Source organism: Bos indicus, chromosome 23 (genome assembly GCF_029378745.1).
Source record: "Bos indicus isolate NIAB-ARS_2022 breed Sahiwal x Tharparkar chromosome 23, NIAB-ARS_B.indTharparkar_mat_pri_1.0, whole genome shotgun sequence".
NCBI lineage: Eukaryota > Metazoa > Chordata > Mammalia > Artiodactyla > Bovidae > Bos > Bos indicus.
The window spans coordinates 34,432,675-34,460,591 of NC_091782.1; the positions used below are offsets into that span (position 1 = coordinate 34,432,675).

Consider the following 27,917-nt stretch of genomic DNA (forward strand, 5'->3'; position numbering starts at 1 on the left):
ATCAGTCCTGAATATTCACTGGAAGGACTGATGCTGAAGCTCCAATACTTTGGCCACCTGATGCAAAGAACTGCCTCACTAAAAAAGACCCTGATGCTGGGAAAGATGGAAGGAGGAGGAGAAGGGGATGACAGAGGATGAGATAGTTGGAAGGTATCACGGACTCAATGGACATGAGTTTGAGCAAGCTCTGGAAGCTGGTGATGGACAGGGAAGCCTGGTGTGCTGAAGTCCATGGGGTTGCAAAAAGTTGGACACAACTGAGCAACTGAACTGAACTGAATATACAGAAATATCAAACCACTATCTTATGCTCTTGGAACTAACAGAGTGTTGTAAGTCAACTATATTTTATTAAAAAAAAAAATTGCTAAATCAAAAACAAAACAACAACAACACAACACAAACAGCTGCCTTTAGGAACAGGAGGCAGGACCGCAACTCAAAGCTGAAAAAGTTGAAGACTGCATGTGGACATTCAGATTATTCTCCAGTATGAAAGCATTTCACTTTAGAACACCAGAATTTCAATCAGATAACTTCTTTACTTTAAAACTGCCAGAGCATTACAATACACATACAGTTGACCCCTGAACAACACGAGGATTAAACTGCGCATAACTAATTGCCAGCTGTCTGTCTCCACAGTTCCTCCACTTCTGCAGATTGAACTAACTGTGGATCATGCAGTACTGTAGCATTTACTATTGAAAAATAACCACATGTAAGTGGACCCGGCAGTTCAAACCCATTGTTCAAGGATCAACTACATTACTAAAGGCAGATACATAACTGAGTAATAATTCTAACCATGTATAAGGAAGCATGGGGCAGTAAATACATTATCGATACAAAGTTAAGTAAATAAAGTTAAATAAGTAAGATATACTGTACCTTTAGGTGACAATGAGGTTTTAGACAAATTTAAATGCTTTAATCCCTTTGGGAGTTTGGCAAATTGAATGCTTAAAGAAGACACACCTGTGAAAGGAAGGAAAGAAAGGGATCATTAGAATTTTTAAGTTGTCAGGATTGCATTTGTTTTACAATGCCTGAAAATTAAGTTTGACTCCAATTTAAGTGCCTGTTTTTCCTAACGTTAGTTGTTTTCTAGTCATCTACTATCATGCCTCCTTTACTTTCTCTCCTAGCTAGGGTAAGAGAAAGGCATAATAATTATCAAAACTTTACCAGTAGAGATGCTTTTCTTTGGACTAAGTGTTATCCTCTCTTCAGAGTGCTATTTCAAATGCAAATAGTCTTGGAAAGAGTGATGTCATTTCCCCTCCTTTTCTTTTTAGCCTCTGTCTTAATGAGTTGATCACTCTTCTGGGTGGGCGGATGTGTACTATTTAATTATTGTCAAGAAAAACAATGTGGCATTATTCAGATAACAGCTTTACTTTAAGCAGGTGAATTCCAGTATTGAATTTGCTTACAGCTAACAACCTTAGACAAAGCATCAGAGCATGTTTTAACCTACCTTCTTGAAGGTAGGTTTGGAAACATAAAATAACTCCCAAGGAATTTACAGTATTAAAAATCAAGTGGTTTCTAAATTTAATGATCAGGGTGTGAGATTGTGAAAACTCCCTCACTCACCTAAGGATTACAATGAGTGTAGACTCTCTTCTGGGAGGAAGTAAGTAACAGATAAACAATCAATGTATGTCCTACAGGGCCTTCAACCAACCCCCTGCTTCACCTGAGTTATGACCTCCCCAGGGGCATGTTTTGAGAAACATCCTAAAACAGTATTAACTGTAAGGTCCCATAGACTGGTTCTCAGACCCCAGTTCTCTCCTTACCCACAGTAAGGAACTACCGTGCTAGCTGCTGCCTATCACATAACCCCAAATTAAATATAAATTTTATCAAGTAATAAGTACTACTCTAGAAATAAACTAAACATCATTCAGCTTGATTAAGCCTTTAGATGGGTGTTTCCCCAAGGATGGCAGGTACTGGGAGACCCTGCCTGTCTCCCACAGCATTTCCCAAACAAGTCTGACAATCACTGGATTAAGTACTGTTAAAAAGGTTTTTTAATTAAAAGTATGTCTAGAGATTTAAATATTCTAAACCATAGTGTTAACTACAAAGAGGGGAGAGGTCTGATATTTAGTCAATACATTCTTGTAAAATGAATTGATTTAAATATTTTAAATTAAGACATCAAAAATTGGGTATACGATTCAATAACTGGAGCCTATTATACAGAGTGAAGTAAGCCAGAAAGAAAAACACCAATACAGTATACTAACGCATATATATGGAATTTAGAAAGAGGGTAACAATAACCCTGTATACGAGACAGCAAAAGAGACACTGATGTATAGAACAGTCTTTTGGACTCTGTGGGAGAGGAAGAGGGTGGGATGATTTGGGAGAATGGTATTGAAATTTGTATAATATCATATACGAAACGAGTCGCCAGTCCAGGTTCGATTCACGATACTGGATGCTTGGGGCTGGTGCATTGGGACGACCTAGAGGGATGGTATGAGGAGGGAGGAGGGTTCAGGATGGGGAACACATGTATACCTGTGGCAGATTCATTTTTATATATGGCAAAACCAATACAATATTGTAAAGTTAAGTAAAATAAAATTAAAAAAAAATTGGGGTATACAATTCAAGCCATGCTTAGAGTGAAGTCTATAGTTCTAAATACACAAGTGAATAAAGAAGAGCTGTAAACTAATAATTTAAGTATCCACCTCACAATGTCTAAAAAGCAACAATAAATTAATCCCCATTTCATCTCCATAAACAGAAGGAAAGAAATAACAAAGGGAAGACCTCAATTGAATACAAAGCAGTCATAAAATAAATTTAACAAAGTATGTTCTTAAAAAATAAAATTAATAGATCCCAGCAAGACTTTAAGAGAGAGAGAAAGAGAAGGATCAAAGTATTAAAATCAGAAATGAAAACAGAACACCAGAAGAGATCCTACAAACACTACAAATGGAACAGAAGGGTGTAAGAGAAAAAAAAACTACAGATCAAAAAATGTATCACTGCAGAAGAAATCCTTCTGAAAAATACAACTTAGCAAAACTTACTTAAGAAATAACATCCCCTATCTAAGAAAATAATAAATCTACTATTAAAAACCTCTCCACAACCAAAAGCAAAAGAAGCCAAATATAAGAGTATGCATTGTATAATTCTATAGTGGTGAGGTTCCAGAATAAATAAAGCTAATCTATCGTAACAGAAGGCAGAATACACAGACAAGTCCGTGCATTTTCATAACGTCCTACTTCTTGACCTTCATGGTGGCTGCGTGACAGCATTCCCTTCGGAAAAATTCACTAAGACCTAAACTTGGAATTTACAGACCTTTATGAATATACATTATACTTCACTGAATACAAGTTACTTCAGAAAACTTAGGTACAGAAGATAACAGAGGAGGAAATCTAAATGACTGGGTGGCAATGACTTGTTAGATACTACACTAAAGACACAGTCCGTGAAAGGTATCATCGATTAGTTGGACTTCATTAAAATTTAAAATTTCTGTATATTTAGCAAGGGGGAAGGGGAAGATAAATTGAGAGATTGGGATTGACACATACCCGCTACCATATATTGGGTTGACCAAAAAGGCCCTTTGGGTTTTTCCATAACATCTTACAGAAAGCCCTGAACAAACTTTTTGACCAACCCTGTATAGAACAGATAACTATAGGAGAAATTAAGAAAGGACACCATCATGGGTAAAAGTGATAACTAGCAGGAAGCTGCTGTTTAACTCAGGGAGCCCAGCCTGGCATCCTGTGACAATCTAGAGGGGTGGAGTGGTGATGGAGGGAAACTTAAAAGACAGGGGAAATGTATATAATTTTGACTGATTCACGCTGATACACGGCAGAGACAACCACAACATTGCAGAACAATTATACTCCAATTTATAAGAATCACCCATTTATTAAAAAAAAGTTAATAAGAACCTACTCTGTAGTACATGGAACTCTACTCAACACATAAAACTGCAAATGCCTACAACCAAATGCAAGGACATCCACCATTCTATTCAATCCTTAATCAGAAACTTTCCTTTAAAAAGGAATAAATAATAACAGTACTACTTTTCTCTAGAAATAGAACTATCACACCCTAAGTAATGAAAGCAATAAAAGGTGAGGCTCCTAAGTTAGAATAAAGGTAAGTAAAGTCATGTTTGATCATTTATTTTAAATGAAAAAAGCAGGATTAAAGGTAAAAGAGGACTAAAGGCTCAAACACAAGACTGTCTGGTTAAAGTATTTTTTTCTCTAATTCTAGACTAAGTTTTACTAAGTTCTTTCTCGACAAAATGTTTTGTTTCAGCTTCCTAGGCATCCACAAATCATAAATACATTCTATTTCCTCTTTTAAGAAATACCCTTGCTAAGTGCTAATGGAATGAAAGGCATAAATGAGGTCAGTTACTGTTCAGTTTTTCAAAAATAAAAGAACTGAATTCATTTTTAATAAAAAGTCCTCCACTTTGGCAGACTTCAGAAATGGGGTCTTAGCAACAAGAATAAATTGAGAGTGGTTGGCAGCCAAAATCTTAGGAAAAACAAAAAAATTCACCTGCCTTGTATTTCCTGAAGTTAGTTACTAAATAGCGCCATGGAAGAAGCTGATCATCGAGAAAACATTTCCCCCACTAAGAAAGGACAGAAGAGACTTTTTAACTTCTGGCAAAAACTATTCAATCCTGCCCCCCAAATAAAGCCACACAGCCTTCAGAGCTATGAATTAAAACAAAATTTATCACCAACAGCTTTCATCTGGAGACTTTACTGGATGAATAACCCTTCCTGTAATTTATTTTTGTTTTAGTTTGTGCCAAATTTAGAAGGAAAAAAAGGTCTAATTTTTATTTCTCCTTTCAAAATGGAAACCATTATAGCTCTCTCTGCTTCAAAATATTTATGACTAATAAAAAGTAACTATAAAATGTTTAGAATTTTAATTTGGAATCAGAAGTTATTAACTCACAAAGACAGGAAATTAAATTTGACATTGCTGTTTTACCCCATTAATCAGGCATGTACTTAAAACTCTATGACAGTAACATGCATGCATGCATACTGAGTCGCTTCAGTCATGTCTGACTCTTTGCAACCCTGGAGACTGTAGCCCACCAGGCTCCTCTGTCCATGGGGATTCTCCAGGCAAGAATACCAGGGTGGGTTGCCATGCCCTCCTGCAGGGGATCTATCTTCCTGACCTAGGGATCAAACCTGTGTCTCTTAGGTCTCCTGCATTGGCAGGTGGTTCTTTACCACTAGTGCCACCCAATTACATATAAAACTCTAAAATTTTAATATCCTAGAATTTGTGTGATTCACATGGTAAGGAAAAAATGGTTTAAAGTTGGTCCTTGTTGATTCAGTTCAGTTCAGTTGCTCAGTTGTGTCTGACTCTTTGCAACCTCATGGACTGCAGCACACCAGGCCTCCTTATCCATCACCAACTCCCGGAGTTTACTCAAACTCATGTCCATTGAGTCAGTGATGCCACCCAACCATCTCATCCTCTGTTGTCCCCTTCTCCTTGTTGACTGAAAGCATAATATTGGTAATTTTACAAAATTCTGCCCATGGAGTTCTAGCAACATGATCAGGGAAACAAATGACTCTTTCTTGGCTGTTAGAAAGCATATAGATTGGAACACTGTAGATGTCAGAACACAGGTGAAAGTTAAAATCTTTAGATTTCTACTAATTTCAATGGCTTCCCTGGAGAGTTCAGAAACACTAAGAAAACTAACTAAATAAAAAAAATATAAGAGACTTCCCTGGGGGTTCAGTGGTTGAGAATCCTCCTGCCAATATAGGGGGCACAGGTTCCATTCCTGGTCCAGGAAGATCCCAATTATCACGGAGGAACTAAACCCGTGTGCCACAACTGAGCCCACATACCTAGAACCCGTGCTCCAAAGCAAAAGAAGCCACCACAGTGCAAAGCTTGCACACCGCAACACAGGTAGCCCCTGCTCAACAACTAGAGAAAGCCTGCATGCAGCAATGAAGACCTAGCACAGCCAAAAATAAACAAAACAAATAATAAAATATTTTTTAAGATAAATAAAACATGATGGAGTATTTCCATTTCAAAGATAAAGTTGAGAGGAAGAGATTGAAGAACTAGGAATACAGGAATAAAAGACTAGTGGGAAAAAACAGTCAATACACTTAACTTTTGAATGCCCTAAAATCTAAATCTATGCAGTTTTAAAAATATTGTTTTACACTTTGTAAACACAAAGATATCAGTTAAATATGGCTAAATCATGACTCTAAAGAAAAGTACTTTCTGTTGTATAGCTGTCACATAGAAACCTGGCATCTTTAAATATCAAAGTGCTTAAGAAAATATATCGACATGCTGTGGAATAAGCCAATGTTTTCCAAATCTCATACACAAATATTTCCTTTTACTTCCATAGGAAATGGAGACAGCCAAATCAGAAAATCCAAAAGACAGTAGAAGAGACTGACTGACTGATCACTCATGAACAATCAGTCTGAACAATCAGTACTAGGTAGAACTCTGTAAGCTTTTCCAAATTATGTAAACACAGCTTCCTGATCCATAAAAGGAGAGCAACATTTGCACTATTTAACTTCACAAGGCTACTCTTTGAGTCAAATGTGGCAGTAAAAGTTAACACGTATTGAGTGCACAGTATGTGACACGGTGCACTGCTATTCCTACGGCTTTTATGTGTATTCTCATTTAATCTTTAAAACACCCTTTTGTGGGAGGTGCTATTATTATTTTAGAGAAATCTGAGGCATAGAGAAGTTAGGTAATTTGTCCAAGGAAACTCAGATGAAAAGTGGAGAAGCTCAGATTTGAACCCACATATTCTGACTCTAAAACCCACTGATACACACTGAAATATGAAGGATCTACCCTGCCCTCAAATGTAAGCAGCATTTCTAGAATCCATTTGTCTTGTCTTATTCAGATCAAATCAGAGCCACCACGAGATGGTCAGCAAAAAAACAACTTGGGTGCATCAGGTCAACATTTCCAAAAGCAAAACATTTCAAGACAGGATTCTAAATCATCTTTAAACAAAATAATCCAATTTAGAATAAAGTGAGGGGAGGAAATCAGGACAGACATTCCTGACGAGGCTAAGATCATAAAATCGAGGGGAACGGGGAACGGTAACCAGGGAGACTGGAACACAGAGCTTGTGACATTTAGAGAAGGAAAGTGTGTGAAACGAGTGGAGAGAGAAGAGCTCTGTTTCCCAAAACACTCCACTTTAATCCAAAAAGTCATCAGATCCAAAGCATTAGTCAGGAGGCGATGACCGGAACACCCTGGTTCAGACACCAGGTCAGTCCAGAGGACTCAACACAGAGCTAGTTAATAAAGTGCAGTAAGCATAGGGAGTTTCAAGCCTTTTCTACCATGACCCACATACAGAAAGAGATTTGACATTGTGGTACAGGAAGCTCATACCAAAATAAGCACATAGACATATAAGCAAAAACTAAAACCCCAGTTTTCCTGAACAATGCACTCTGATATTTTCTATTGTGTTCCATTTCTTCTTTTTATTAAAATGCTTACCAGGTCTTGACCTACAGTCTGAAAACACACAGGACTAGGAGGCCAAGAGGAAGCTGGGGAACTGGCTGGCCCTGCAACTGGGATAAGAAGAGCTCATGAATGCGTGTGGTCCATTCGCTGCCCTGTGGGGCTCCTGCAGAGCACGACGAGCAGGGCATCCAGCATTGGAAGCACTGCCAGTACACACGACCCCCCTCCTACTAAATCATATTTCAACCTCCTCCACCAGCAGCCCCTTAACAACAGAAGGCTGCTTGTCCTCTGAGCACAAGCCTGACGGGGAGGCTGAGCTGTAAATATCAGGGCTTTGCTGCATCAACATTCATATCACAATGCAAGGAGCCAAGCTTCCGCTCTGAGAGTTTCCAAATAAGGCCCTGAGAGGATGGTTCAGGTGCAAAAATCAAATTCTACTTGGTACTTAAATTCCTCAGCATTCTAGGCTGCCAAACCGCCTTGTGTTTCTTTGCGTTTCCTTGTAAATAATCTTCCCAGGCTTGGCCTCTTTTACAGACTAAACAATTCAACTGCACACTCCTCCCCCCATGCTTTTTTATTGTTTTTCAGTGAAAAGCTCAGAAACAAAAGTCATGACCATTTTCCCCTATTTTGAAGTCTCTATAAATATTTTACATTCAGTTGGATTTCTTGTGGACTCCCCATCCAGGAGCAGAAAAGCTACCAATCATCTTTAGGTATTTAGCCTGGATGGAAGAAAAAAAAAAGCCTGTAAAGAATTTGTGTTCAGGAGGCTCAGTCCAAAGAATGGAAAAAAGGTGGGGAATACAGGTGCTGGCAGTTGTCCAAGAGCTCTGGCCAAACATAGCAACGAAGGAATCTAGAAGGGGCAGAAACACAGAAAGCCTTAGTTTGAGAAAATATTTTCAGGAGTGTCAAGGCTTGAGTGTAAGTGAGCAGAAAACACCCTGGAGAGTCCGCATCTATGTGTGAAGCTCTGGAAAACATGCTTGGAATGATTCTTGGTTCTCACACCTGGGAATGCAGGTAGGAGAAAGATGTACAAGGATCAGGTCACACAGGTAGGGAAGTGGAGGAAAAGGCGGGGACACGTCATCTCTCCACACCGGTTCTGACTCTGCACAAAAGAATCTTGATAAACTTCACCATGGTTTTCAACTCCAATTTAAAAGTGACAAAAAAAGGAATTCTATTATGAAGTGAAATTCAATTTAAAGAAAATATTTATTGATTGCATATAAGGTCTTGGGCTAGGTGTGGTGTGTCTTAGGAGATTACAAGAGAATGATGGACAAGGAGGAGGAATGAGAAGTAAGGCTGGTACAGAGACATCCATATCTAATTCCAGTGCAACAGAAGGAAGGAACTGCTATCTCAGGAGTTCAAACTCAAGATGAGGAGTCAACAGATAAGGCTGTCCAGGAGGGCTGCGCCTCAGGGCATACGAGGCACACCACAGGAAGATAAAGAGCCCCAGACTCATTCTTCCCCTAAAAGCATCTGCCTACAAAGCGGGAGACCCGGGTTCCATCCCTGGGTAAGATCCCCTGGAGAAAGGAATGGCACCCCACTCCAGTACTCTTGCCTGGAAAATCCCATGGACGGAGAAGCCGGGTACGCTACAATACATGGGGTTGCAAAGAGTCAGACACGATGGAGTGACTTCACTTTCAGCCTCCCAAGCCCAAATAATTTGAAAGATCTTTGGGGTCTCTCTTCTTTCCCTAAATATATTTTTGGGGTTCACCCATGTCACAGCAGGACCAGCACCTCGTTCTCCTGTGCTGTGGAGCAGGGTTCCACGGTACAGATACACCACATTCTGTTTATCCCCCCACCAGGGATAAGCATTTAGGTTTCCACTTTGGGGCAACCATGAACTTCTATTAACACTCATTCACTAGTGTTTGAGTGGACATTCATTTCGTCTCTCTTGGGGACCACCTAAGAGTGAAATTGCTGGGTCATAGAGTAAATTTGTGTTTGACTTTTGGCTAAACAGCACCCGAAGAGACTGCCCCATTGTACACTCACACCAGTAATGCATAAGTTCCCATTTTCCACATCTTTTCCAACACTTATTTTGATGATAGCTCAACTACTGGTTGTGAGGTGATATCTCAGTATGGTTTGAGTTTGCATTTCCCTGATGACCAAGGAGTGTCCCTTACTACACTCTGGATTTCACATTCCTAGCGACCAGCACTTAATAATCATTGATTCTGTCCAGTCAGGAGACAAACATGATTGAGTTCCTTCCATCCTAAAAACAAAAGCAAAACAGCCCTACTGTCTATAAAAGGTGATCTACATGGTTTTAGTCACCTCTTGGTAGCATTTGACTAGTAGAGAGAACACTTGTTTTTCCTAAAGAAAATACTAAAACCCCAGAGAAACTCCTGTTCCAGAGTTACGTTTCCAGTATTTTCAGCTTTGCCTTTTACACCTATGAGAGTGTCTTTCATGTGATCTAGTTTTCCAATTTAGTCTCAACCTTCCTTTAGATTCACTATTTCAGGTGCTAGGAAGTTCCTCTTCAAATGTTTCCTTGGATGCCACATGGGTATCTTTCAATGAAGAACAATGTCAGTAACAGGAACAAAAATACAGAACTGAGTATCTATACCAGGATCTTCAGCTCAGTTTAATAATTAACCCTCATCAAATATATAACATCCCGAGATGAAAGGCCCTTAGTCAACAATGCTGGAAAACATCTGTAATAAATACACAATGAAAACAAAGTATCCCCTCTAGAGATAAAGCTACTCCTTCTTAAATCTCATCCATCAGTGTTCTCCTACTGAGAATTCAAACTCTCAGGCTTCACTTTCTAAAGCTACTCACTCTTCCCTCTACTCATGCAAACATCTTCTAATAAAACCTTCTTTTGCCTCCTCATGAAATCTAGTCCTTCAACTCCTCTCTATTCTCACACTCAAATCTCATTAAAAATTAAAAGACATCTGTGATAGGCAGAACTGTAAGCTGGTCCTCAAGATTCCTATCCCTGGCAAATACATCCTACATAATTTAAGTGTGTGGGGTAGACCAAAGAACATGATGGGTTATCACAAATCTAAAAAGAAATGATACAAGTGAACTTACAAAACCGAAAGAGACTAAGACATAGAGAAAGAATTTATGGTTGCTGGGAAGGATAGAAGGAAGGGACAATTAGGGAGTTTGGGATGGACATGTACACACTGCTGTATTTAAAATGGATAATGTATAACAAACCACTACAATATTGTTAAGTAATTAGCCTTCAATTAAATTTTTAAAACTAAAAAAATTAAAAATTAAAATGGATAAGCAACAAGGACTGACTATATAGCACAGGGAATTCTGCTTAATGTTATGTGGCAGGCTGGATGGGATGGGAGTTTGGGAGAGAATGGATACATGTATATGTATGGCTAAGTCCCTTTGCTGTTCACCTGAAATTATCACAACATTGTTAATTGGTTATACCCCATTACAAAATAAGTAACTGGGAAAAAAAGGAATATGGTAGGATATCACATTGTGATTAGGTTACTAATCAGTCCACTCTGAATTAATCAAGAAGGAGACTGTCTTGGAGGAGTCTGACTCAAACAGGTGACCTGTCTACAAGAAAGTGAAGCATCAGAGAGCTGTGCTTCTGCTGGCCTGGAATGCAAGGCAGACAGTAAAGTTGGGAGAGGAGGGGACCACGTGGTGGGGACGTGAGCACAGTCTTCAGGCACGGGAAGTGCTCCCTGACTGCCAAGGAGCAATAAAATGATGACCTAGTCCTACAGCCTCAGGAATTTAATTCTGCCAACAACCAGTGAGCCTGAGAAGACCCCAGATCAAATAAACCCCAGCTGACTTGACTTCAGTCTCATGATACTGAGCAGAGAACCCAGTCAACCTGTACCCAGACTGACCCAAAGACACTGTGTGATAATAAATCTATGTAATCTTAAATTGCCATGTTTGTGGTAATTTGCTACCCAGCAAGAAAAAGTCAATACAATCGTTTAAAAAATAATATCCTCCTTTCCACTTGGATCAATTCCAAAAACTATTCATCAGCTGATACAATCATATTGGGTCAGCCAAAAAGCTCATTTGGATTTTTCTGTAAGATCATACAGGAGCGTGAGTATTTTCACCAGAGGCTGGAAAAAATTTAAGCCAACAAGAGCATTTATAATATAATTACAACTAAGACACACTATTCACAGGCATGGCTAAATGAAAACTCCCTAATCCTCTTACAGTTCTGGCATCAACAGTCATGTAAATGCTACAGTACCTCGATCCTCCAGTGGGTTGCCAGCAAGGTTAATCGTGTGCAGCCCCGAAGTGGGATTATGTGCTAGAGCACTGGCCAGTTTTTGTGCAAAATCTCTGCAAGTAAACAAACATTAAGACACAATGTGTAAAACGACTCAATTAGAAAATTTAATGCTAGAATAGCTACAGTGAAATTTAAAAAAAGGAGGAGCCTTTACAGTATTAACCTATATATCATATTTGTTAAGAACCAATCTTTACAATTAATCTATATATCATATTTGTTAAGAATCAATCTATGTTCACGAGTACATTTCCTCATTAGAGAATCCATAAAGTCATAGCCAGAATATGGTTCATCTTGATCAGTCCGAACCTCATTCCAAAGAAAAATGTATAATTGCTCCTTTAAAGATACATTAAAGAATGCTATTAATAGTACTTTTGGCCCTTCTGTGACTTAAATCCTGAATTGAATTGTTTTTCACAAAAATCACAATAGGCTATTCCCTATATCAGTTTTAATTTCATGCAATACACAGGAAGGCAGAAGTGACTGCCCTAATTGTTGTTGAATTTGAAGGCTATATTTGCTAGCACTATATTTTCAGTTCAGTTGTTCAGTCATGTCCGACTCTTTACGACTCCATGGACTGCAGCATGTCAATTGTCCATCACCAACTCCCAGTTTGCTCAGACTCATGTCCAACAAGTCAGTGATGCCATCCAATCACCTCATAGTCAAAAGCACTATTTTAGGTGTGTTTAACTTAAAATAATGTGTTACGTGCTATGACTATGAAACTGCCAAGCCTCCTCACTTAGTAGCAGTGACGTCTTTACTCCAGCGGGTTCAAAGTCCCATGCCCCTAGTAAGGCTTGGGTATTGTTACTGAACCACACTAGATGAAGATTATTTAAGTGTGAATTTGAAAGGGGAGAGAAATGGCTGAAACAGATCAAAGCCAAACAGTAACATCCTATGAAATGTGCCATTACTATTCCTACGATTTATGAGTAATGGTACTAGTAAAAGTTAACACATAGCATCTCTAATATGAAAGATTTTGAAACTTTTCTAAACACTTTCCTTGTATTAATTCATTTATCCTTACAACCATAGTTCTACAAAGTAAGCACTACTATCACCAACTTAAAAATGAAGAGACTGAGGTACAGAGAACTGAACCAACTTGCCCAAAGACATGAGGCATCTGACCCAAGGGTCCATGCTCTTAAGCATTATCCTTATATACCCTCAAAGATACCATGTGACACACCACAAAAGAAGATAAAATCCTTGAACTTTGTAATAATGATGGGGATCACAGGGACTTTTTTTTAAGACGAGAAAACACTATACAGGTGATATCATTAACTTTTTTCTCAAAACCATGTATTAATTATAGAAGAAAGGGCAAAATGTTTTACAGCAACACATTCATACATTCAGGAAAATACTCACATTCTAAGTCCAGCATTTTCCAACACCAATTCTTCCAGTCGATTGGACCTGCTCACCACCCTCAAGATCTGTTCACAGACATCAGTGGACTGTAACAGAAAATATTCTTTGACCATATCGTAAGTCAGAATACGACCTCACTTCACCATCATAAATCCTTGCAGCTACAAAGTTTTCAATAAATCATTCATCCAATCAACAACCTATGAGTTGACAACTACTCCTACACATCCTGCTGATGAAGATTCAGGGAACAAAACAACATAAAGGAAAAAGTCCCTGACTTCACAAAGATACCACCCAGAAGGCAATCAGACAAGAAGGAAATACACAATTATGACAGGAAAATAGGCATGTTGGCAGTGCTATAAGCACATAGATTTCATGCAATCCTGGGAAAACCAAAAGAAATCCCCAAGAAAGTGATACCCAAAATAAAAACCAAAGACTGAGTGGTAGTGATGATGGTGATAAGGCTGATGATGAAACTCTACTTACTGAGTTCTTGTCATGTGCCAGGCCCTGAGCTAAGCCCTCTATGTGCATTTCATTAAAAGCTGTTAATTATTATTCTTTTTATAGATAACATTTAAAGACCTAATGTACTTTAAAAGAGAGGCTGAATAACCACTTGATAAATGTTAGGTGTTACAATGTTGCTACTAGTAAGTAATCTCTAAACTAAGGTAAGGAATAAGAAAGACTTTAATAATTAATCATCTCGTGTTAATAAAGCTCATGTTTTAAAAAATTATGTAGTCATAAACTCACGTCTTTCAAAATATTTTAAATGCTTAGGATATAATGTTAAATGAAAATACATAATTAAAATGAAGTGTTTAATAAAGATTACAGCAATTGAAATGGCTAATATATGCAGCCAAAAAGTCTTGAGGGGACTATGAGAAATCAAGAGTTGTGCCCTGGTAGAACCGTGCATAATTTTTTCTTTTAAATTTTTACCTATTAATGCTTTATATTTATTTATATCCTGCCTTATTCCAAAACTAAACTTAAGGTAGCTCCTGACCTTAAAATTATTCAGACATTGAAAAGTGATTTTTAAATGTCATCATAACTTAAGGTCTCTTTAAATCTTTTATGTTATTAAAAGAGAGAGAGAAATCATTTTGTGTGGTATAGCATACAATAGAGCAGTTTCTTTTCTTGAAATAGTACATAAAATATTATAGTTCTTTATCAGATCATGAATATCCAACTGGCTTAACCATTATTGGAAAAGCATAAAATGTAGCACAAATTCTCCAGTCAAGTAGCCTTTAGAAAAATGACTTGGAAAACCACCAAGAGGCACAGAATTTAAAGCTTTTATAATTCTCGTGTCCTGCTTGATTCCTCTGGGTTTATAATGCTGCCTTCATACTATTCCTGGGTTTCTAATGTGACCCACAGATTGATGAGGGGAGAGGAAAATTAATTCCAAGTGACCCAATGCCTGCAATTTATATTGTGCTGACGGTGGTGATTTTCAAAATGCTGACCCCTTATTAGTACCATTCTTCGCCTTACAATATACAACTAGAGGAAATGATCTTATTCTGTGTTATGATAAAAGGTGATTACTCAGACATGTTTTTGTGAAGATTATTCTAATTTCCAGAAATAATCCATAGTATCATCACCTTTCCAGGGCTACCTCAGAGCACCTAGAAAAGTAATTTACCAAAGCTGAGTTGTGAAGCAAGGCTTTCATCTACTCATTGGAAATTATTACTGTAATTAAAATTTATTAAAGAAAATGTAGGAAAAGTGTGTCCAACTTTTCTTCAACATGCCAGTAGGGAAGACGTGTGATAAGTCGTTCATGATTACATTAATTTTGCTACCTTTTATTAAATGCCAACTACATGAAAAGTGTTATTTGCATATATTTGTTATATACAAAGAATATCCATGGATATTTTAAAGAGATACACACACAAACTTGGACACCAAGAAAATGTTACCATTACAGTAGTCTTCCCTAAATGTCTTATTGCATGTTCAGCACTTTGTTTACAGATTTAAGGAAAAGTTTTTTTTTTTAACAATATGATAACTCTCTAAGAGCTTATATTTATTTTAAAATCAAATGTATAGCATGAAAACTGGAGAAATTACTATAAAATTACAAATGAACTAGTCCAAAATACAACAAATACGGAAGTTTGAAACTGAGAGGAACCACATCCCGTATCTGGTCCAAGCACATAATTTTTAAAAGATTTTAAAAGACCTAATGATGCTCACTGACTTACCTAAATGATAAAAAAGAAAGTTGAGCAAAATCCCCATTCTACTGAGATTTTATGAGTCCAGAACCTTGGCCCTAATTGTGTATTTGGCATATCTTCAAAAACAAAAAACAAAAACAAAAAACCCTCTATCCTTCTACTTAAATTTGGAATAGTGACTGCTAACAGACTTCATAAGATCAGCATAAAGCATGTAAGTCACATTTTTCCTGTGGGACAGTAAGCACAGGAGACTTCTGTTGTGCGAGAAGCAGTTTTAATAACCCAGAGAATTCATATAACTTGAGACGTCCCTTCTTTTTACACTTTGTGTTTTAAAAAAGCTGAAGAAGGTGCAATGCATTCCTGTGCCTCAGATAAACCAAGTATTAGGAAATGTTCCCAGATTACATACTGCAATAGCCATCAAAGGCAAAGTATCATTCCTTTGTACCTTTGGGTAACAAACATGGAAAAACCGCTAATCTCTTTGAAAACTTGCAGAGAGATATCCCCAAGAGTATTTCTCATTTTTAAATGCTAAGCATTAAAAATATACACATTTTCATTTTTGTGTTTAAGTCTGTTAGTAGAAAAGCAGAGAAGGCAGTAATCCTCAAATCCTGTCTTCCACTTCCCACCATCCCAGGGCATCCAAAAAAGCACACAAGCACGTACATGCTTTGTCTGGCCAAGACTGAAATAATTACGTGCGTGTTTTCTTTCCTAAACACCTAAGGCGTTTAAAAAAGAGATGCTGCCTGGGAGGAGTAACGATAGAACAGCAGCTCGAATGGCCTGATACCAGTGATTTCAGATAACTTCCTAAAGAGGGATGTCCACAACTTCCTCAGAGCTCTCTTGTGCCCCATTTTGAAAATCACGGGCTTAGGTGAACGTCTGAATGAGCCAGGAAAACTAACTTGGTAGCAAAGCATTGTTCTCTCTGATCCCACAATCCCCGGGCTAATCTACTTCTCGTTCCTCGAATGGCTCCCCTCGCACACCTGCAATCTCTGTTGGCTCAGCCCTGCAAACGGTCCCCATCCCTGCAAACAGCAAATGAGAGGCTTCTGTTTCCAGGTCTCCCATCACGGCTGTCTGCTCACTCACTCCCTGGGGGTCACCATCCGTACTTCCATCATCACTGATCTGACACCCGCCTGTTTAGCTGATACAGTTTCCATAATTCATGCTCCCCCATTTGTTCACTTCTCAGCCTCTTTGCTAATCTGACTGTGAGGATGGCAATGACAGCTGACAGTTGTGAAATGCCTGTAGTACGTTAGACATTGTGTTAGAACTTCCATATAAATTATTTGGGCTTCCCAGGTGGCAAAGAGGTAAAGAATCTGCCTGCCAATGCAGAAGCAAGAAATACAGGTTCAATCCCAGGAAGTTTCCCTGAAGGAGGAAATGGCAACCCACTCCAGGACTCTTGCCTGGAAAATCCCATGGACAGAGAAGCCTGGCTGGCTATAGTCCGTGGAGTCACAGAATCAGACACAACTGAGCACCGCCACTATATATATATAATTTATATATGTAATAATAATTTATATATATATATATTTATAAAATTTATAATTTTATATATTTTATATATATAAATAAAATTGACTCATCTCAATAACCTGCAAATGAGTTACATTGCTGTGTCCATTCATTCATTCAACAAAAGTCATTTGACATCTATTGATTAAACCAGCTTTTACTGAGTAGCTACTATGAGCCACGTACTTTGATAAACCACTGAATGGAGATAAATAAGACATGAGTTCCAATTAGCTCCCAGTAACAGGGATATAGCAAACAGAGGCCCTGGAAGATCAAATAATGTATCCAAGGTCACATAGCCCTGTAATAAGAGTCCAAATCTGAAACCCAGATTTGTTTCTAAGCCCACATTCTTACTGTCAACCACATTGGCTCTTAATAATCCCCAAATGAGTTCCACCCAAGTTTATACCTATAACGCCTTAAGCCACTCACACCCCAGGCAAGTTCAGCAGACTGGCCACCAGGAAATCTCAACCTTCCACTTTCAACAGATCCAGGTCTCAATCCAAATCTTATCTCTTCACTTGGAAATTTTTTAAATTTTTTTCAAATTTTTCAATTGGAAGATAATTGCTTTACAATGTTGTGTTGGTTTCTGCCATACAACAATGCGAATCAGTTATAACCATAAATATCTCCCCTCTCTCCTGAGACTCCCTCCCACCACCACCCCCCCCAACTTACCCCTCTAGGTCATCACAGAGCCCCAGGTTGAGCTCCCTGTGTTATATGGCAACTTCACACTAGCTATCTATTTTACACATGGTAATATATGTCAAAGCTACTTTCTCAACTCATCCCATCCTCTTTCCACCCACCCCCACTATATCTACAAAACCTTTACGTCTGCATCTCCATTCCTTCAAAACTACAGTGAACTATCACCTCACCCCAGTCACAATGGCCATTATCAAAAAATCTACAAACAACAAATGCTAGAGAGGACGTGGAGAAAGGGGAGCCCTCTTGCACTGTTGGTGGGAATGTAAATTGATACAGTCACTATGCAGAACACTATGGAGATATGCCATCTGACCCAGCAATCCCACTACTGGGCATATGCCACCCTGAAAAAACCATAATTCAAAAAGATACATGTACCTGAATGTTCACTGCAGCACTATTTACAACAGCCAGAACATGGAAGCAACCTAGATGCCCATCACTCAGAAAAGCTTAACCCCCTAGTTTCTATCACCTCTGAAAGTTGGAGACTTAATGTTAAGAGTCTCCATTAAAACATCTAAATTATCTCCCATGCTCAAATGAAGCAGCAGAAACCTAACTCATGGATAAGCTTCTGTCCAAATGGCTGCTTTGAAATTGTGGGGACAAAAAAAAAAAAAAAACAAAACAGCCCAACAGAGCATCTTATTTCTACTAATAAAACAGACCAAAACTTTGGCTCCCCCATGTCTTATAAAAACTAACAGATTTCACTTTGATTTCATTTTGCTTACATGTAAATCTGCCCAAAACCTCATCTAGAAAATTAATGTTAGCTATCAAAGCTCCAGACCAACTCTACCTTGGTAATGTTTTCCTAAATTCTCAGAAAGGGAAGCTTTGTGGAGATGGAATGCAAGATAGGAACATAAAATCTGTTATTTGCAGCTGTGCAAATGTAACTTTAATAGTTTTTGCCAGTGGAATGAGGGTATACAGACGGCTCCACTAAATGTGCCTTTCTGTTCATCATCTAAAATTGCCTGAAGCAGCTGAAAACATGAGGAAGTACTTTTCTGAAGCATCTCCCATTACAAACTTTGTAAAATGTTCTGCAGATCATTTATAGGAACATATTTCCCTAGAAATAACATGTATTCAGCTCACCAATATCGTTGAAAAACAAATATGTGTCTGTTTTTTGTTTTTTATAATTTTCAGGTTTTTGAAATTCAGCAAAGCTAAGCAACATCTTCAATTACTTACCAGTTTTAGATCCTTAGAGGACAGCTTAGTGAACCACTGATTGTATTCCAGAGCAGCAATTATAGGTATTAAGTCCCTGAAGTGGAAATAACAAAATATATGAACATCTCTTACAATAGCCATATTGATGTCTGATTTTTAATCCATAACATCAAAGTCCACTTGTTAATTTCTATTATTTACAAGCACAACATTCAGCTAAACCTATTGCAACCCCTAAACAATAATTACATACTTTAGGACAGACCTTCAGAATGATATAAACAGAATTCCTTAAAGTTGAAGATAAATTACCTCTATGGACTCTCATTTCTATTTCCAAAGGAAAAGAGGTTGGTAGCAGTGTTTGCTTAGAGACCCTCCTTGCTCTAAGAGATAGCTTATGTCTAATTCCATACTGCTGCTGCTAAGTTGCTTCAGTCGCATCTGACTCTGTGCGACCCCATAGACAGCAGCCCACCAGGCTCCCCTGTCCCTGAGATTCTCCAAGCAAAAACGCAGGAGTGGGTTGCCATTTCCTTCTCCAATGCATGAAAGTGAAAAGTGAAAGTGAAGTCGCTCAGTCATGTCCAACACTTAGCGACCCCATGGACTGCAGCCCACCAGGCTCCTCCGTCCATGAGATTTTCCAGTCAAGAGTACTGGAGTGGGTTGCCATTCCTTCTCCCAATTCCATACTAACAACTCTTATTTCTTTACATTGCTCCTTCATAAATCCTTCATCAAGTATATCATATGCTCTCTGGCTAGAGGAGTTTATATGGCAAGCAAGGACAGTACCAGTCTTAAAATAAGTCACATCAGATGGGATCCCCAATGCTTATTAGCAAGCATCCTACAACCATTTGGTATCTTTCTTGCAGTTCTTAGTACTGATTATACACATGAGATAGCCCAAGTGTTTTTCTGTCGCTTGGGTTTTTGCTTTTTTGTCTTACGCTTCATACAAGTTCTTCAGCCATGGAGTGAAGCTATTCGCGTCAGAGATCAGCCACCACGCTATCATTCCAGCCTGACCTCTACACAACATGCCCCTCACTCATGCTCAAGCCAAAAAGCAGACAATTCACTACTCAAACATATCATGCAGTTTCACAATCAGAATTATCTTTTCCTGCTGTGTTCAGCTATGAAAATCCATGTATCCTTCAATGCCTATATCATAATCCTCTCCTCTATAAGTTCCCTAGGTCACCACCACCAGCACATTATTTACACCTCTGTTTAGCATTTATTTTATTCTGCCTTATAGTATAGTTTGATGTTTAAACATCTATTCCTTATCACCCCAGGTTGTAAGTTCTTTGAAAGCCACGTCCCTGTCTTCTTTAGATTTTTGGCTACAGGGAAGCAATACCAATTTTATCCTCAGGGCATCACTAGTAGCAAATGCACAAATTTTTACTGAAACAGAAATGAAAGGCAGAAGGTGGAAAGACAGCTGAAAAATCACTATTTTTTCAAACTTCAAGGTACCAGGCCCCATGATAGGCATTTTACATAGACTAACTCATTTAAATCTCAAAACAACCTTAGAAGGTTTTATTGTTTGCATTTTACAGATGAAGAAACAGATGCTAAGAGACCTACAGTGAAAATGTAGGTCCCTTTGGACACCACTACAGTCAAAACCCAGCTTCTAAAGCCCGTGTGTGTAGTTTCATCAGATTTGCTTTAAAAGGTGAAATGAGCATCCACAGGTGGTAAAAAAAAAAAAAAAAGCCAAAGAATTATGCCATCTTTTCCAGCAAAAAGCCACTTTATTAAACTTGCTAAGTTTTACATTAAAATAAACAAGTTTCAAATTAAAAAACAAGAACAACTACCCTTGCCATAGTGGTTTTAGGGTCTCCACTCTCTCGTCTCTCTCCACCAACCAATCGCTCAGAACAAGTCTCGGCATTTCTCCCTGATGTCTAATGACAGTTGTAGCTTCTCTCAGAGTGAATTCCACCTTATAATACAGGGCCCTCAAAGCCCATGTTATCTGAGAGTCCTCTCCCTTACTTCATCACTCAGGAATGATAGCAAATCATTCTCACTGCATCTCCTTTTGTGGACTTAATGTCAAGTAGAGACTAGGCTTCAAAACCTCTTTATTGTGTGTTATGTCACCTGATGAGATTTGAAGTACAGCTGGCTTTTGTCATAATGAATTCATTTTCAGGAGTTAAAGGGCACATCATTAACAGGATCAGGTTTCACGTTAAGCAGTGGGTAGGCAGCATCATCCTACATATGACATGTAAAAACCTTGAAAATATTCTGTTACACTCAAAGTCAAATCCAATTCTTAATGATACCAGAAATGCTTGGAGTCCAAGATTCAATTTTAAAAATACACAGCATTCCAGGTGCATATTTGTGTGATCAGAGTCAATGAGCGTAACTGGTAAAAATGACATATAAAATAATAGACATAAATGCTCACAAATATAGACACATTTTTTCCCCCCAGAAGAAAAGTACAGCAAAATGTTATGCAGACACCTTGCCTGGGTGGTAGCATTAAAGATGATATGAATTTTTTTGAACACAAATCTTGTACTATATTTTCAAATTTGTCTATAATGATCCATATTCATAACCTAAAGGAATTATAAAACTATGTCCTATGGATGGTATAAAACTTTGTTATAGCAAAAACTGTCTACAAAAATGATGGGACTCATGCGTGTTGGCGTGGTCTGCCCACAACGTTTCTCTAAATTATGTTAATGCCTAGGCTTTTTAATGTCAAAAATAAATTAGAAAAAGACAAATATACATCATAATTCATTCAATAAACATTTATTGAGTACTGCTGAGTCCTGGGTAGGGATATTAGGCTCTGAGGGTTAAGTGACGAATACGAGCAACTCTTTGTCTTCCAGTGGTGGAAAGACCTCGGCTATCTGCAGCACCACAGAAAAAGCGAGCGTGTTCCAAGTGCCCTAAGACCATTGGAGGACATGAATACTTCAGCCTGGAGCAAATGGGGAAGGGTCTGCAAGGTTTGAGAGATAGGGAGGAGCCAACCAGTCAGGGAAAGGGAAATAGAGCATTGTGAGTAATTAGGAAACAGGATGTGCAAAGTTGGGCTTCCCAGGTGGCTCAGCAATAAAGAATCTGCCTGCCAATGCAGGAGACACAGATTCGATCCCTGGGTCAGGAAGATGCCCGGGAGAAGGAAATGGCAACCCACTCCAGTATTCCTGCCTGGAAAATCCCATGGACAAAGAAGCCTGGGGGGCTACAGTCCATGGGGTCGCAAGAGTAGAACAGGACTGAGTGCCTAAACAATAACAACAACGTACAAAGGCACAGGAACCCGAAAATGCCCAGCAACTCCATTCATTTGTTCGATGAGTGCCACCCACTGTGCATGAATCACTGGACTGAGGCAACAATGAACATGGCAAAATGGTCCCTCCCCTTGTGATACTCACCACCTAGCACAGCTTAGCAAAAAATAAAAGCAACTATAATAGAGTGAAATAACCCCTCTGCTATAGAGCGAATATGCAGCCCTACGGTGCAAATAAGAGACACAATTATGAAAAGACTTCAGTCAGGAAAGATCCTTACAGGAAGTGAGCCTTCTAGATGAGAAACACATTACCATCCCAGAAGAGATGGTCATCAAAGCAAAGAATGGCCTAATCAAAGAGGTTTTAGATCTGACACCAAAATCACGATCCATAAAAGAAAAAAATAAATCAACTGGACTTTATCAAAATCAAAAACTTTTACTCTGTAATAGATGCTATTAAAAGAAAGGTAAGATGACCATATTCTGGAAGAAAATATTTGCAAATCTCATTTCTGACAAAGGACTTGTTGCTCAAAATGTATAAAGAACTCTTAGAAGTCCATAAACAGAAACAACTCAAGTGTTTTAAAGGAGCAGAAAGATCGAAACAGATACTTCATCAAGCAAAATACACTGAGGGTTAATAAGCACATGCTGCTGCTGCTAAGTCGCTTCAGTCTTGTCTGACTGTGTAACCCCATAGATGGCAGCCCACCAGGCTCCGCCATCCCTGGGATTCTCCAGGCAAGAACACTGGAGTGGGCTGCCATTTCCTTCTCCAATGTATGAAAGTGAAAAGTGAAAGTGAAGTCGTTCAGTCGTGTCCGACTCTTAGCGACCCCACGGGCTGTAGCCCACCAGGCTCCTGTGTCCATGGGATTCTCCAGGCAAGAGTACTGGAGTGGGGTGCCATTGCCTTCTCCAAAAATAAGCACATGAAAGATGCTAAAAATTATTAGCCATTAGAGAAATGCAATTTAAAGCCAAAATAAGATGCCACCGGAAACCTACTGAATTGCTTTTTTTAAAAAAAAAGTGACAATGTTAAGTGTTAACCAGGGTGCAGAGCAAATGAAACTTTATACACTGCTGTTGGGAAAGCAAATGGCACGCTCAAGGTGGACAACAGTTTGACGACGTCTTATTATGAAGTTTTATTTACACTTTTACCATTGTTGTTTAGTCACTAAGTCATGTCCAACTCTTTTGCGACCCCACAGACTGTAGCCCAACAGGCTCCTGTATCCATGGGATTTCTCATTAAGAATACTGGAGTGGGTTGCCATTTCCTTCCCCAGGGGATCTTCCAGACGCAGGGAATGAACCCACATCTCCTGCATGGGCACACGGATTCTTTACCACAGAACCACCTGTCCATGGGGTCACAAAGAGTCGCACGTGACTTAGTGACTGAATGACAAAAATAAGACATACCATGATTCAGCAATCTCAATCCTGGGTATTCACCCAAGAGAAATAAAGACTTTCGTTTATATAAAAATGTATGTATTATGGTTCATAACAGCTATATTCATAATTGTCAAACACTGGAAACAACACAGATGGAGATGTCCACCAGTGTCGCCGTGTGACACCAGGTTAGACCAGGTAATCGTGTGACAGCTGCCAGCCCACTCTCCCTGTGCCTGTCTCCCTCACCCTCTGATTAGGCCCCACTTAAACAGAAAATACACAAGATGTAATGTAACTAATTTCATTTCCGAGAGTTCATTTTCCAGGATGGCCTTCTTAGAGCACAGTTACAAGTGGGCACAGAAGCAAATCTTGGATAAAGACTCAATTTGCATTGACATGTTGTACTGATATCACTGCACTGCAGAGATTGTCGTCACACACAGCACAGGGGCAGCAGCTCAACCTCCGAAGCCGTAGAGGGTGCGTCCCTGCCGCTTTAGCGCGTAGACCACGTCCATGGCAGTGACCGTCTTGCGCTTGGCGTGCTCTGTGTAGGTGACCGCGTCCCGAATTACATTCTCCAGAAACACCTTCAACACGCCTCGGGTCTCCTCGTAAATGAGGCCGGAAATGCAAATGCACTGCAAAGAACTCCCTGGGTTTCCCTGACAGCGTCTGTGTTGCTCAGGACCAATCCTTTCCTATGTTTTCATTAAGTAGTGTTTATTACTACATAATGATTATATTTTATAATGTACTGATTATATTACATAACGTAGAAAGTATTCCACACGCTTGGGCTGGTCGTCTTGACTGATTTTCTCATGGGGGGATGCTGTTAACAGCTTTTTACCATCAGTTTGCGCCTTCTATTTTGCATCCCACTATGTGATGCTAAAGCTGAAACTCCAGTACTTTGGCCACCTCATGCGAAGAGTTGACTCATTGGAAAAGACTCTGATGCTGGGAGGGACTGGGAGCAGGAGGAGAAGGGGACGACAGAGGATGAGATGGCTGGATGGCATCACCGACTTGATGGACATGAGTTTGAGTGAACTCCAGGAGTTGTTGATGGACAGGGAGGCCTGGTGTGCTGTGATTCATGGGGTCACAAAGAGTCAGATACGACTGAGTGACTGAACTGAACTGATGTTTTGCTTTGACCTCCTAATGGATTCTTCATTACCATGTGGCTTTTGATCTGAAGTTAGCCTTGAAGAGTTACAGCAGTTGAGGGAAGCCTCTGATGAGTACTGGCAACCTGGCAACAGTGTTTTCATGTATGATCTCATGTGACCCTTAAAGTGGGAGCAAAAACATTTTAAGACTGCAAATACTGAAAAGGAAGATCCAGTGTGAATATCCTTTGGGGTCATGGGGCTGAACTGTTTCTTAATACTCTGCTGAATTGAGACAAGACAGCTCCTACACCTTAACTTTTTCCTGATGTAAATGTACTACATACAGAGTTGGTGTGGTAGTGTTGTCAACCTAGCTACTAGCTGGGGTTGGTAATAAAAGTTGGGGTTCTTACTTCTCATTGCAGTTGACACCTCAAATTATCCAAACTTTCCCTTAAAACTCAAAAGAACCAAGTTTTTCACTTATATCTTTCTAGAAGAAAATACCAGCATACAACTAACAAAACAGAAGCAACACAGAAAAGACCATAAAACAATCTCTGAACATCAAAGATTTTCTGTAATAAAAGGTTTTATAAGTCTTAAACTTTTCCTTTCAGTTAAGAAAACTAGTCACTTTATAGAGTTGCTTATTTAAAAACAGGGCAAGTCTTTAAGGAAATAAAAATAGCAAACATTCATTTAAACATTTTTATGTACTAGTATGTACATACATTATGGAGAAGGCAATGGCACCCCACTCCAGTACTCTTGCCTGGAGAATCCATGGACAGAGGAGCCCGGTAGGCTGAAGTCCATGGGGTCGCTAAGAGTCGGGAACCACTGAGCGACTTCACTTTCACTTTTCATTTTCATGCATTGGAGAAGGAAATGGCAACCCACTCCAGTGTTCTTGCCTGGAGAATCCCTGGGATGGGGAAGCCTGGTGGGCTGCCGTCTATGGGGTCACACAGAGTCTGACACGACTGAAGCAACTTAGCAGCAGCAGCGGTACATTCATTAATAACCCCAGGAGGGAGGCATTGTCATCCATTCCACAGATGGAGACCCACCCTCCTCTCCCAAGGCGCAGAGAGGTTAGAGAGCTGGTCACAAAGTTTAGTCTGGAAAGAGACAGGATTTCAGGCGGTGTGACCTATGACCTGATTATCTTAACCACTGTGCTATCATCTCACTAATAAGTCACTTACTTTCCATACTGTCAAAAGTCTTCAATCTACTCTACAGGGGAATCCAGGGTGGTTATATCCAGGGGTTTCCAGACCAAAAATTCCAAACCCCTTTCATCACATTTGGACAACCACTTAGCTCCTAATTTGAAAGCCGATCCTAAGACATATTCTGAGGTGATGTCTCAAAAAGACTGTGTTCTTGCTCCTCTGGACATCAAAAATAAACTCATATTTGAGGGCTACTAAAAGAAGTTAAAATGCAAAAACAAAGAAGCTGGCAAGCAATTCAGAGTCTCAATCACTTGCTAAATTTCTCTGCAATTCTTGATTCCGGATAATCTATTGAATTAGAATTTCTAATCTTTCTGATCTATATGACTTAGTAAGAATTTAATTTTTCCAGTTGTTATTTTGGGGCCAGATTTCCCTCCTTAGTCTTTCTTCCCCACTGCCTGCCTCTCCTCGTTGAAACTATAAAAACACTGTGACTTTTAAATAGTGTGAAAAGTCCAGGAGAGCATCAACAAACAAATTTGAAAGATGTCCAGCAAGCCCCAAAATAGATGTCAGAAAAGCACAAAGATAGAGAGTAAAAATCCAATGAACAACATCGTGATCATCTGTAGTGTATCCACACACCGCAGAATGGAAGAGCTCCCCCCAAAAAATCTTACAAATGTTTACAAGCTTGCAGGAGGTATTTCATGCAAGAATGCAGAGTCTGGCCACTCTCCTGCTTGCTGTGTGCACACAGTGAAATATGCTCTCTTCCAGAAAGGCTGGTAAAACTCAGAACTACAGACATATTTTCCCGATATATTCATTTGATAGTCTTTCTGGGGATAAGTTAGACTCTTTTCCTTTATATCTAGTTGGAAACTAGGAGTTAGAGAGTTTTAAAAAATTGTAGATGTCATGGAACACCAATCCTGCCTGATACTCTAATTTATATAGAAGTATGTCCTATAGATTATTAAATGATAAATTGGACCACTCACTGACTCTGTGAAGGACATGCCAATGTGAGACACTTTACAGATGAGGACAATGCCAGAGGCCTAAACCAGTAGCCTCTAAATTTTTTGACCATTCACTCCTAACTGGAAAGTATCAGGCTCACCAAAAACTTTGTTTGGGTTTTTCTGCAAGAAAAACCAAAATAAACTTTTTGGCCAACTCAGTATTTTGAGCACACATCTCCCCCAGATCTGTGTGTTTATCTATAAATTATATACATGCACTACTGTATTAATATATTAGTGTGTGTGTGTGCACTCAGTCACTTTAGTCACGTCTGACTCTTTGTGACCCTATGAACTGTAACCTGTCATAGTCTTCTATCCATGGGATTCTCCAGGCAAGAATACTGGAGTGGGTTGCCATTTCCTCCTCCCGGGGATCTTTCCATCCCAGAGATTGAACCCACATCTCCTGTGTCTCCTGCATTGCAAGCAGGTTCTTTATCCACTGAGCCAACTAGGTGCTGCTGCTAAGTCACTTCAGTCGTGTCCGATTCTGTGCGACTCCAGAGATGGCAGCCCACCAAGCTCCCCCATCCCTGGGATTCTCCAGGCAAGAACACTGGAGTGGGTTGCCATTTCCTTCTCCAATGCATGAAAGTGAAAAGTGAAAGGGAAGTCATTCAGTCGTGTCCAACTCTTCACGACCCCATGGACTGCAGCCTACCAGGCTCCTCTGTCCATGGGATTTTCCAGGCAAGAGTACTGGAGTGGGGTGCCATTGCCTTCTCCGAGCCAATTAGGGGGCTCATTAAAAAAAAAAATACATGCACACACACAAAATAGAGAAGAACAAAATAAGCATAAAATATGTTCTACTACTGTCTCCACGCTCTTCTATATA

At 39.3% G+C, this 27,917-nt stretch overlaps 1 protein-coding gene across 7 annotated transcripts in view; it reads right to left on the bottom strand.

Annotated features, from left to right (window-relative positions):
• CARMIL1 (capping protein regulator and myosin 1 linker 1) overlaps positions 1-27,917 on the bottom strand; it is a 306,964-nt gene that overhangs the window by 118,332 nt on the left and 160,715 nt on the right. For all 7 annotated transcript variants that reach the window (XM_070777554.1, XM_019985895.2, XM_019985894.2 and 4 more), the window contains 4 exons: positions 19,033-19,108; positions 13,307-13,395; positions 11,861-11,955; positions 895-981 (listed from right to left, as the gene is read on the bottom strand). In XM_070777554.1, the coding sequence (XP_070633655.1) occupies positions 895-981; positions 11,861-11,955; positions 13,307-13,395; positions 19,033-19,108 (347 nt within the window). The remainder of the gene's footprint in view (positions 1-894; positions 982-11,860; positions 11,956-13,306; positions 13,396-19,032; positions 19,109-27,917) is intronic.